Source organism: Larus michahellis, chromosome 1 (genome assembly GCF_964199755.1).
Source record: "Larus michahellis chromosome 1, bLarMic1.1, whole genome shotgun sequence".
In the NCBI taxonomy this organism is placed as follows: domain Eukaryota; kingdom Metazoa; phylum Chordata; class Aves; order Charadriiformes; family Laridae; genus Larus; species Larus michahellis.
In genome coordinates this window covers 150,251,405-150,264,589 of record NC_133896.1, presented here as the reverse complement: position 1 = coordinate 150,264,589, position 13,185 = coordinate 150,251,405, and the positions used below count along the sequence as shown (strand labels likewise).

The 13,185-nt window shown below is 42.1% G+C and overlaps 1 protein-coding gene across 2 annotated transcripts in view; it reads right to left on the bottom strand.

The window, feature by feature from the left end:
- The window catches only part of ATP10A (ATPase phospholipid transporting 10A (putative)), a 118,668-nt gene that overhangs the window by 49,478 nt on the left and 56,005 nt on the right, over positions 1–13,185 (bottom strand). For both annotated transcript variants that reach the window (XM_074608316.1, XM_074608305.1), the window contains exon 3: positions 1,356–1,441. In XM_074608316.1, the coding sequence (XP_074464417.1) occupies positions 1,356–1,441 (86 nt within the window). The remainder of the gene's footprint in view (positions 1–1,355; positions 1,442–13,185) is intronic.

Sequence of the window (13,185 nt, the reverse complement as noted above, 5' to 3'; positions counted from 1 at the left end):
TTTCTACATGGAGTACGTAAGTAAATATATAATGAAAGACACATTTATGCATATCTTCTACAGCATTCAACCTCGGCTTATTATTTTGGGGACTAAGACTCGCACACATGAAGTGTTCTAGAAAAGCTGCCAAACTTTCCATTTCCATATCTGGAAATGTCATTTCTGCAGTAGAGCAGGCTCTCTGTTAATGTAGACATTTACACACCCTCATGCGGTTATGTCTAATACCAAACTTTTATCTTTAAATGAACTGTAGGGCTTTGTGCTGCTAAATAAAGGAACACATTTTCCCACACTACAACTCGATGTAGTTTCAAAAAAACTGTCCTGATTTACACCAGTTGACAGTACATCCTACACGATCTGTGACATCTGAGAGTAGTAACTGAGGTGGTAAATAGCATCACTATAAAAAACTCCCCAAGCTCCAGTGATTTACCTTGTCCCATTTACGCAATTCAATACTGCTTATCACTCCTAATCAATATGGGTGATAAATCACTGCATTCTAAATAGAATTCGTGTCTGTTTAACTCTCTTCATTAAAGTTTACACAAAAATTAAATATCGGGGGCTCTCACTCTCCATGTGGTTACAGACTATAGAAAAATAAATCATGCAACAGTGCATCTCCGAAGTCACCACTATTGGCATGTCTACACACTACAGCCCTGGCTACGTTAGAAGCAAAGTGCTTTGCACATGCTAAAACATTTGCTTCTGAGCAGGATTGACTGGCCAGAGATGAGCACCCTGTTGATGCAGTTCTGTTTGTTTAGAATTAAGTCAAGTGGCTATAGGTGATTCTGCGTGGTAATGTAGGAGCACACCCATCGTGTGAGCCAACTGTTTTATTTTGTCTGAATGAGAGGAAAGGAATACTGCCATAGCTGGAGAAATATCAGTTTCGCCTTCAGACTTTCCTCAATTACACTTGTATTAAAAGAAACATCAAATAGACCCATCTTCATAAAAGCAGTGTACAACAGATTGTGTTTGTTTGTTGTCTCTCTTGAACTGGTTTTCTATTTCCTCCCATTTCCAGATGGGCTTTTTTGATCCATGGAGGGAAGGAAAGGGAGAAGAGTGTCTGTAACTACAGTGCTTCATGCATTCATTTCTGGAGTGTAAACTGATCAAAGCTAACAACTAAATCCACCCTAAGGAATGGAAACGTGAGGCTCCCATCTCACCCTGAAGTGAGGTTCCTCTAAAAGAGCCTTAAATATGCAGCCCTATTTAGATGTGATGATGATGCAACTTACAGAACAGTCTAAACCAAACGAGCATTTATTTTATTCCATATTAGAGAAAAGGAGTGTATACTGAATGATATTATATGAAATACTCACATGTAACCTCGAAACCTACTTAGGTCATTGTTTGGCTTCTCACATTCAATGACACTGGTGAACTTCAAGGGATCAAATTCTGAGTCCTGGAATAATAAAAATGTTAATTACTTAGGGCAGACTTGCAAATTATAGCCAAAATTGCTTTCTTTTCTAGCTTTCATAATATATTAAAGTCCATCTTTCTTCAAAGGCAATCAAATGAATGACACTGACCACTGGCACTGAAAATCAAAGGGACCTGCCCACCAAAATTCCTTAGTGCCTTCCAAAATCTCCCTTACACAGATGACTATTTTGTTCTGCAAGTGGAAGAATGTGAGTTTCTGAAAGCACTAGATAAAAGATGTCGAACCCAGAAGTCAAATGAATTTGGTCTGGATTGGAAAAACGAAATTTATCTGGGAAGGCTCTTCAATAGTATCACTACGCTTCATGTTCAGTGAAGCTGCTGAAAATCTAGGACGACAGAAGTCAATATACTGCCACTTATGAAAAAGCCAATAAGAGCTTTTGAAATATCAGCAAGACTTCTTAATTGCTTTATGCCAACACAGATAAATTAATCTACTGCAGTAACTTACACAGATATAGCAGAATAACTTTTTCCTAATTAACACTTAAAAACCTTCTTGATTCTCTAGCTCATTAGTCTGAAGCTGCTATTTTTGCTGACTATATATGTTTACCTGTAGTTAGTACCTTGTTGTGTCTGAGAAAAACATCCTATCACAGCATAATTACTTGATTTTGTTAAATAAAAATCAAGGTTCTCCCTTCTTTGCCAGACCAAACAAACTACGCAGTGAACTCAGAGGTACCCAGTCCCGGTGCTGTTGAGAAGGCTGTTTGTCTCCGTCAATGAGGACTACCTTTACAAAACTGCTTTGCACACCATTTGAATGAAAGAAACAATTGTGAATTATAATTTTATTAAGCTTTCAACAGTGATAACACTACAAATGTTGTGTTTTACAGTAGTTTTGCTGACCAGCTGTAGACCCCAACCACTACTTTTTGGAAGGCATTATGGGAATAGATGACTGAGAATCAGTAACCAAAGGACAGACATAATCTTACTGCCAGCTTCTCTGAAACACACAGGTATGTCTGTTTTTTTTTTTTTTAAATATTGACTCTACTCAGAAGAGGTGAAAGAAACTAGATTTTAAAGAAGACATAAAAGAAACCAGCAGATATGTCAGCATCACCATCAATGCCCTCCTTCATTTTTCTACCAGTTACACCTGGAAGAAAGACAGACTTATAGTATATAGGAGACAATTCAAACCACCCATGCCTGACACTTTTAGAAACCTTTCCTGTATTTTCAAGAAACAAGGGATGATAAAGAGAACCGTGAAGATGGGCTGCCACTTAGAGACAGCTACAGCCCAGTGGAGGAAAGAGTCACTTTTATATGCAGAATTCATCTTGTAAACAAGGGGGGGCTGGGGGAAAGGAGTAAAAACAAAGGGCAGCTCTGAGCAAAGAAGAAGATGGCTATACTGAGAATCAGAATCCCTAAACTATGTCAAAGTTGGCAGTCGACTACCCGAGCCGTAGCAAGAAATCCAGGTGATCGTCTCAGCACCAAATACTGTTGGTATTCAAGCTAATCAGATATTTATCCTGGTCAGCCTTGAATTTCTCTAGGTGACTGGGAGTGCTTGGGAGTATCTAGTTCTACAGAGGCACCTTAGACATCATTAGGCTGTAGAATGGGGCAGATATCGTAAAGCCACACATTCACTCCCTTTGACCCTTGTTCTTCAGCTGCTCACTGTAAACGGGCACAGACACCAGCAGTCACAAGGAAGCAACTACCGGCTAGAACCGCCATCACGAAACTTTCAGGCCTTGACATGTGAAATCTGTTACTACAGCTCCTAAACTGTCCTTGCTTCCAGCAGTCAAAGCTTCACGTTACAGAGACTCTATACCAACAGCCAGTGCTACCCGGCAGCTGCCTTTACTTCAGCTTGCTGGAGAAGATGAAGTTCTCCCAAGTCACACCAGAGCTTGTTGTGCTGGGAAAGCCTGTGTTGTCTATGTAACACCAGCTCTGCTGCCCCAGAAAATGACCTTTTCCTTCCTTGCCCTGATATGTTCCTTGGCAGAAAAAAAAAAAAAATCCAGGAAAAATAATCTACAAACATTGCTCAAGGTTTTTCAATAGTATACTGTCTGTCTGCCTAAGGATTGTGTTAAAGCATAGTCACCACAGTAGCTTAAATTGCATTTGTAAATTGGAGGGAAAAGACTGGGAAGGGAAACATTTCTTGTCTTTTTATTACGTTCTATATATAACACAGTTAATTTAGCACAAATTTTTATTCAGTGGTCTTAAAAAAAGAAAAGAAAGAAATCTTAACATCTTTGATGAATGCCCCTGAGGGAATCGTAGAGACACGTAATAATAAAACCCAAGGTAATCAAATGCAGGTTTTCTGTGGCTGCTGAACTCAGCGCATGGTTTCAGTGCTCTACAGACACATTAACTTCTGGAGCAACTGGAAGTTTGCAGACTGAATCTCCTTTCTGCTAAGAAAGCCTGGTAACAAATCCAGTGAGTTTACAAAAAAGAAGAAAAAATCTACTTAAAAACTAGAACTAAAGTCATCACACAAAAAAAAAAAAGATCTTATCAAGATCAGAGAGGACTAAACGTACTCGACTTCCCCATCGCTACCATGCAACATAGTCTTTTTTCCTCCTTTGTTTGTTGGATTCTTTTAAATTATGACTCAGTTTTGGAACTGAAAGTCCTTTATCATTAAATCTAACCGTCTGTGTGTTTGTGTTCTGTTACAATTAACTCAAAATATGTGATTCTGGTCTTTAACCAGATAATATCTGTGAGGAGAGAAAATCCAATTAAAATAGTAGTTTATGTAAGGAAACAAAACTGTTGAATTCTGATTCATGGCAAAAGCTCTTCGGTTTATTAATAAATCAAATGGCTCCATCTCTTCCCTGTCAAATGGAAGGGCAGATATACACTGTATATTACAGTTGATGACGCTGTTTTGATGTGAAAATGCCTTTTGGTAAATGAATGAAAAAATACATTAAAGACTGCCTGCATGTGACTGCTTTCAGTGGTTATAAAGAAGCACAAAGTTAACATAAGATTTCACAGTCATCAAAGTTTTGTCCCTTTTTATGCTGATACCCACACTTCAGCAGCAAATGAAACATAAACTGTGATGACGTTTTCATGTATTAACAACTAAGAGAAGCTGCAGCTAGACAGAAGTTAAAGCCAAAAGTGTTACTTTTACAGTGCACAAATCATGATTTGTGCTTTTTTCTAGGTAAAAAAATTAAATTCTCCACTGCTACCTTTAATTTTTCTCTTACAGTGAATTTCTTCATCACTGTTAAGGCACAGAAAACAAGATCAAAATATGGTCAAAAATAGCACTTCCCCAGAGCTTTGTGCAGCAGTTATCTGATGCACCTGATTTCCAGTGTCTTATTTTCCACTTACAGAACTGCTGGGCATTAAAGACGTCCCAGCCTCAAGAGAAATGAAAAGCTCCATGCCTACACAGACTGCAATCTGTATTGAGGCTTTCCAGTGCTTAATTTTCGTGAAAACTTGACTCCCAGTGCACATCAACAAGGACAGGTCACTCACAAAAACAGCTGGAGGCATTCTCTTTTTTTTTTTTTTTTCTGAAGGTATGTATAATATTTAAAAAGAGGGTTTACCAGCTTTGGAAGAAGGGACAGAGAATCTCCATCCCTTACTGGATGCGGGGGGGAAAGTTGCAACGAATGATGAGGAGAAGGCTGAGATACTTAATGCCTACTTTGCCTCCATCTTCAATAGTCAGACCAGCTATCCCCAGGGTGCTCAGCCTCCTGAGCTGGAAGACAAGGATGGAGAGCAGAACAACGCACCCATAATCCAGGAGGAAGTAGTCAATGATCTGCTTCTGCACCCAGACACACATAAGTCTATGGGGCCAGATGGGATTCACCCAAGAGTACTCAGGGAGCTGGCGGGAGAGCTCACCAAGCCTCTCTCCATCATTTATCAACAATCCTGGTCAACAGGGGAGGTACCAGATGACTGGAGGGTGGCTAATGTGATGCACATCTACAAGAAGGGTCGGAAGGAGGATCCGGGAAACTACAGGCCTGTCAGCCTGACCTCGGTACCAGGAAAGATCATGGAGAGGATCATCTTGAGTGAGCTCTCACGGCAAGTGCAGGGCAGCCAAGGGATCAGGGCCAGCCGGCACGGGTTTAGGAAAGGGAGGTCCTGCTTAACCAACCTGATCTCTTTCTATGACCATGTGACCCGCCTTCTGGATGCGGGGAAGGCTGTGGACGTTGTCTATCTGGACTTTGGTAAGGCCTTTGACACCGTCCCCCACAGCATTCTCCTGGAGAAGCTGACGAATCATGGCATAGACAAGTGTACTCTTCGCTGGGTTAAAAACTGCCTGGATGGCCGTGCCCAGAGAGTTGTGATTAATGGGGTGAAACCCTCTTGGCGGCCGGTCACCAGTGGTGTCCCTCAGGGCTCAGTTTTGGGGCCGGTTTTGTTTAATATCTTTATCAATGATCTGGATGAGGGGATTGAGTGCACCCTCAGTAAGTTTGCAGATGACACCAAACTAGGTGGGAGTGTTGATCTGCTTGAGGGTAGGAAGGCTCTACAGAGGGACCTGGACAGGCTGGATCGATGGGCTGAGTCCAATGGTATGAGGTTTAATAAGGCCAAGTGCCAGGTCCTGCATTTCGGTCACAACAACCCCAAGCAACGCTACAGGCTTGGGGAAGAGTGGCTGGAAAGCTGCCCAGCAGAAAAGGACCTGGGGGTGCTGGTGGAGCCAGCTTAACACGAGCCAGCAGTGTGCCCAGGTGGCCAAGAAGGCCAACAGCATCCTGGCCTGTATCAGGAATAGCATGGCCAGCAGGAGTAGGGAAGTGATGGTGCCTCTGTACTCAGCACTGGTGAGGCCTCACCTCGAGTACTGTGTTCAGTTCTGGGCCCCTCTGTACAAGAGGGACATTGAAGTGCTGGAGCGTGTCCAGAGGAGAGCTACCAGGCTGGTGAGGGGTCTAGAGACCAGGTCATATGAGGAGAGGCTGAGGGAGCTGGGCATGTTTAGCTTGGAGAAGAGGAGGCTGAGGGGAGACCTCATTGCCCTCTACAACTACCTGAAAGGAGGCTGGAGAGAGGTGGGTGTTGGCCTCTTCTCCCAGGTGAATAACGACAGGACCAGAGGAAATGGTCTGAAGTTGCGGCAGGGGAGGTTTAGATTAGATATTAGGAAGAATTACTTTACTGAAAGAGTGGTCAGGCACTGGAACAGCCTGCCCAGGGAGGTGTTGAGTCAACATCCCTAGATGTATTTAAGAAACGTGTAGACATGGCTCTTCAGGGCATGCTCTAGTGACAGAGATTGTAGGGGTTTTTTTGGTGTGTGTATGGTTGGACTCGATGATGTCAAAGGTCCTTTCCAACCATGAAGATTCTGATTCTATGTGTCCCAAACTTGTGCCTTGCACACCACTGATTTGAACAACTGACTTTCTGGTTGACACAAACCTGGGAGAGATTCACTGATTGCAAATAAGTTCCCCAGAGTATTTCACAGAACTGTCAGATGGCAAAGGCCAGCGCTAAATTCTGTTCATGTCAGTCATATATTTCTGTTAAACAACTTGTTCTCCTTTTGCTACAATGTACACTTGCTGTAACTAATTCTAAGGAGAAGTCTCTGCAAAATAAAGTGAGGCAAAATATCTTGCTTACACTTAAGGCAGATGTCTTACTACTAGGTAGTGCTTAATTTGGAGCACAGACTGGTCGTTGTTAAGATGTTACAGGAAAACTGTGTTTGAAAGGATACTTGAAGGTCACTTGGAGAAACAAGAAATCTAAAAGAAGGACCAGAAATGATACTAGTTTCAGTGAGTGCTGACTTTGAAAAAAGCCAACATGAGCACCATGTATGTCAAAGTCTAAGCGAAGTCAAGCACGCTCAATTTAACAGAGAAAAAGAAACAGCAACCAGAAGTCAAAAGTTTTTACTCCTGCATTAACACCCTAAGGCTGCACACAATCATACTCCCACTTGTGCCTCTCTCCCTCCAGGCCAATCAATCTCAAATTCTCTTTGAAACAGTGAAAGAGCAACAGTACCAGAGACGGATGATATTTAGGAGTCAAGAAAGGCAGATTTGGCTTCCAAGAAACTGAACAGGGAACTGTATCCTTGTTTCTCTGTGTCTTGAGCAAATGGGACTAGTGTAAACCCCTCTGCCCACGCTATTCATGCTATCTTAGCACTTGCAGGCTCTAAAAAATTAGTACTTTCATTCTTTTCCAGTGTTAGGTATTGCCACTGCTTTTTTGACACAGTAAGGATGTCTATAAGCATCATCCCATCCAGGTGCCAGTTTGGTTCTCTGCTGGTCTTTCAGATGGATGCTGCTGCTCCTGTTGGGTTTGAATTTCACATCACCATCATGGTATCACAGCAATGTCACTCTACAGCAAGGCTCCCAAGCCGTGCTGTCTGCACACTGGTGATAGGATGCAAGTTACTTCACAGAGTAAAACCACAAAATATGTCTGGTTGCCTTTGCTCTGGAGAATGCAGGGAATGGTTGGATGATTGGTAAACACTGTCTGAAAAACTGAATGACCACAGGCCTGCATGCAGGGGATGAGAAGGTAAATCTGGTGGCATGCCTTGTCCTGTGCTGCATGGCCTAGCAAGACACCAGGAACCTGGTGCTGTGACCATGGCGCAACACAATTCTTTTTACTGTGGGTAAAAGTCATAACAAGGTCTTGAAAGATGTGAAACAGAGGTTTCAGTCATTTCTTTCCATACAGTTTGAGAGTTTCAGAAATACAGAAATAAAGAAATAAATCATTTTGTCAACCACAAATACATGGAAACATTCAGGTATATCCCCACATTGGGGTTGTTCATACCCTGCATTCAGAAGTGTACAGTGACTAAATGTTATCCACTTCATTCTAGTGCTAAGAATCCTTTCTTACCAATATAATTAAAAAAAACAGGTCTTAAAGGTTTCTGCATGTATGAAATGACGCCCAAGATACATTGGAGGAGTGAAGATCACTTCTTGCTTCACTCTTCTGCCACATTATGTCATATCAAAATGAAAAAAAAAAAGAAAAAAAAGAGAAAAAAAAAGAAGGGATTCAATTCAATAATAAGAATCTAACTTTCCTCAGATACCTTACTTCACGTTTTCATTTTGCCAAAATAGCCTTAGCTCACTGCCTTCCTCTGAAAAAACTGCTGACTTTTTAGGAACTCATAGGTATTTCTGAAAGCTTGAAACTTGTCAAAAGGACACACAGTGATACTTACATTAGGTATTCTATGTACTCAGGGATTCCACAGAATATATTTCTTTCCTTCAGGAGTTTTCTTGCTAGGGAAATGTTTAGCATCCTCTCCATAAATCCTACTTCTTCCAATTTCTTAAAAATAGGGAAATTCACTCTTACTCTAAATGCAGCAATGGGAAGGCTTATTTTACTTACGTAAGCAGACTTAGTCAGACTGCAAAAACCTGCTAAATATTGATTCTTTCAAAGCTGAATTTCAAATTAAATTGCAGATGTAAAGAGTTTTGTGACTAGGCTTTAACAATGCTCTACCTATTAAACCTGATAAAGAGTTCCATTTAAAACAATACCTTAGGTCTGCAATAAGGGAGCTGTGTCTCTGGGGGAAGCACAAAAGTAGACAGGAGAAGAAAACAGAACGGAAAGGTGTTTTCTTCAAAATTTTTCTTAAAGTAAACCACTGTCCCTTATCTCTCAGGTGACTGTTGATGTATCACCCTCTGAAAAACTTATATCCTAAAAAGGCAAAGTGTTGAGGGGAAGAAAATCTTACAATGCTTCTACAGAGTGGGAAACGAACAGGTAAATGGATGAAGGAACTATACAGATTTGACACCAAAAAAAGGGATTGAATTTAGCTCTTTCCAACATGACTTTGGAGCTCCAGCCATAAGATCATTCTGAACCTCTACAGTGAAATGCCAGCCTTTCCGACTCTGCTGGCAACCTCACGGACTGTCATAGCTGAAGAAGCAAAGCATGCTGCTCTGCCAGATGAGTTAGTCTGACAATTACTGAGTGTTCAAACAACATACTCCCCTTCATTAAATGTGTGTTGTATGGGTGATTTAATGGCCTGCTAGTGATATTAATAATGCATAGTTATTAAAATGTTTTTCTTTATTCATCTGCCCTACTTTACTGCTGCAGAAACCAGAGTTTGATGTTCAGTTCTTCCTTCCAATAGGACAGCATGAGTACCCCAGGATGCCCTTGGGTGACAGTGACAGTTACCCGCTTATCACATTGTGTTTACTGGCTATGCTGGGGTCTTATCCAGACTTCTCCCTGCAGTACAATTGCTAGATGAGGGCTCTGGGATTTGTTTTGGCGTTTATATCTGGAGGAAACACAAAGGGAGAAATGGAGTCATGGGGACAACTCAAAGGAAATATTTAATAGACAAAAATCTGCCTCAGCAAGAAAAATTGCGTTCCAGTTTAAAGGCTTTTAAGTGCAATAAGAACGCGTCTCCTAATGCATCTGTCCATCCTATTATTGCTTTACTTAGCAGTACTCTGCATTTACCATATAAAATTAATCTGACCTTTTATTAATGTGCAACTGGAATTAATATTGATTTTATGTATCCAAAGCATGCAGACTGTTTAAATACTAATAGAGTGAAATGTTTTAATGTCCGAACTGCATTAGTCTCTCTGGCAGAATTTATCTGTGCCTCTAATTCACAGGAAAAGTAAGAAACAGTTTGATCTATGCTATTTAGGAACTAAATAGATCCAGCCATACATCAGAATTTAATAGCTTTGTTTTCTACACTGACAACTACTACTATAATTGGATTTTTTCAGTACTGTTTGTTTAAATGGAACAGAGATGTTCAGTATTCAGAAACATCGGAACAGCTGAGCAAGCCAAATACATGTTAGGGGGCTGATCTTCCTCTGGCTGACCTAAGTAAAAGTTTTTTCCTTTGTAGAAAATAATAGAGGGATTCAGCTTGCAGGAAAAGAAATGTGTTGCTTGCAAGGCCTAGGAAGACCTCAATAATTCTGTGACACCCATTGACACTATGACATCTATTGACACTGCTGTTAGTCAATCACAGGACAAAAGTACCAAAAAAATGTCAACAACACTGAAAATACAACCCATGAAAGTTCTAATGTCCCTTGGGATGATGGCCATCCTTAGCAATGCACTGAAAATTACAGGGATACAAATGAATTCGTTCATGGACTGTAGTAGCATTGGAGAGTGGTAAGGGAGTATGTCAAGACTGAAATATGGACACCCAGACCTGGACAATTAAGAAAGTGGTATCTGCCTGTTCCAAAAGCCAGCCACTGAAACAAATGACTGGGTTCATAGTCTGTAAGAACCAACCTCGGCATTAGCTTAGCGCTTCTGCTAAACCACAAACCGAGCCTCTCCAGGGCTTGGAAAACTCTGTGTACAACTCGCACTGCTCCTCCAGAGGCTTTTTGCTTCATGCTGACAGACACTCGGTAAGACGTAACCCTCCCCACTCTCCAGGGCTTTCCCCTTTCTGGAGAGATTTCTAGCAGTATTTCTGCTGCATTTCTTAACTGCTGGAAGAAAACCTCACTTGATCAGTGGCAGAAGCATTGCACAGTCATTTTAATTTAGTAGCACAACAGCTCAGGTCAGCTTCTGAATATACCTTGGCCTACACTCCTGCTCTAGTCCGGGCTGCAGGCCAGTCTGACTTCTTGTGGGATGAAGTTCTGCCAGAAGAAATGGGAATGGGAAGGACTAAGACCCTTCAATCAGAAGAGGGAAATGCCAAGCACGTCGCTTACATCATTGCACAAATAAAAACCAGAACATCAGAGTCCTGACAGAAGAGAGAGTGGCGGGTAATGAGGGGTTTTCCTTATGAATGGTAAAACCTAACAGTAGCTGCTGTAGTGTCACGACACAGTTAAACACACCAAAGCTCAATGAGCCCATCTCAGCCTGAGGACAGGGAATCTGGATAAAAGCAGCTTTACCTTGCATGGCATAATGTTCAAGAAACATTTCTGGGATGTGAGGGAAACCTGTAACATACAGCAATTGTCCAAGAAACTGAGAGACTCCATCCCCTGCCAGCTGCAGGAGAGCACAGAGGGAAAGAAGAAGTCCCAATGAAAAGACACCTTTTATTCCAAACACTACAGGGCAGCATTCATACCAGCACTATCACACGTTTGTCAGCCCTTCCACGAGCATCTCCAGCATGAGAAGGCTATATAACCAAGTAAAAATTCCCCGAGTTGGACACTGGCTTGCTGTCTTTGCTTGGAAATGTATCTTCTATCAACATTCACCATCACATGCCTGCCCCACTAATGCTCCTAAGGCAAACACAGCATTCAGAGTGCACCTTCTCCGCTTATTCCCAGCTGTTTCTCTATTTCCCTCATAGCCCTGGGGAGAGGGTGGAGGGGCAGCTGTGAAGATTTACAGTCAGTCTGACTGCAGCAGGGCCATGGTTGGCCTGCTCAGTACATGGGGAAGTTGGGATAGCGGCAGAACACTTTGGTTAAGACCTTTGCTCTCTGGTCTGTCTATTTGCCTCTACTATCTATTTTACTGAACAAGTTCCTTTTCAAACAACATGCTAAAGACTCCAGTAGCAAAGTGAAAAACACCTTTTCAAAAACTTAAGAAATTCAAGGGGGATTTTTTTCAGACACCAGCTGATTGCATAGATCTTACGAAAAGAAACTCACGATGGCCTTGACAGTTCCAAAACAGGACAGCAGAGCTGGGAAATGAGCTGAGGGGGATGAACATGTATCACTGGGGTAGGGATTGACGTTTGCTTCCCTGTATAGCACTCTAGCCAGCCTCACGTTTCAGGCATGCACAATGGTTATGGAGATCCTGCATAGTCTTGTCTTCAGTAATCTTTAAGCTTTGTTCAGTTAAGTGTAGTACTAAAACATAGATGAATATGATCTGTTGAATCAGAGCACAGAAGGACAGCAGAGTCTATTACTCCTGTGAAGGCTTCCCTCACCAGGTATCTTATCCTATGGGCAGATGTCATCTACTTGGACTTCCTCGAGGCCTTTGATACGTTCCTCCACAACATTCTTACTGCTAGCTGAGAGAGAAATGGGTCTGATGGATGGACTGTTAGATGGATAAGGAATTGGCCGGATGTCTGTGTCCAAAGAATTACAGCCAATGGTTCAATGTCCGCAGTAATGTGGGTGTCCCTCAAAGGTCTGTACTGGAACCAGTACTATATATCAATGATGTAGGCAGTGGGACTGAGTGCACCCTCAGTAAGTTTGCAGATGACACTAACCTAAGTGGTGCAGTTGATACGCTTGAGGGAAAGGATGCCATCCAGAGGGACCTTGAAGGCTTGAGAAATGGACCCATGCAAACTTCATGAAGTTCAACATGGCCAAGTGCAAGGTCCTGCACCTGAGTCAGGGCAATCCCCAATATCAATACAGACTGGGGGATGAATGGATTGACAGCAGCCCTGTGGAGCAGGACTTGGGGATACTGGTGCATGAAAAACTGGTTATATGCCAGCAATGTGTGCTTGCAGCCCAGAAAGCCAACTGCATCCTGGGCTGCATTAAAAGAAGCATGGCCAGCAGGTCAAGGGAGATGATTCTGCCCCTCTACCCCGCTTTTGTGAGACCCCACCTGGAGTACTGCCTCCACCTCTGGGGTCTCCAGTACAAGAAAGACATGGACCTGCTACAG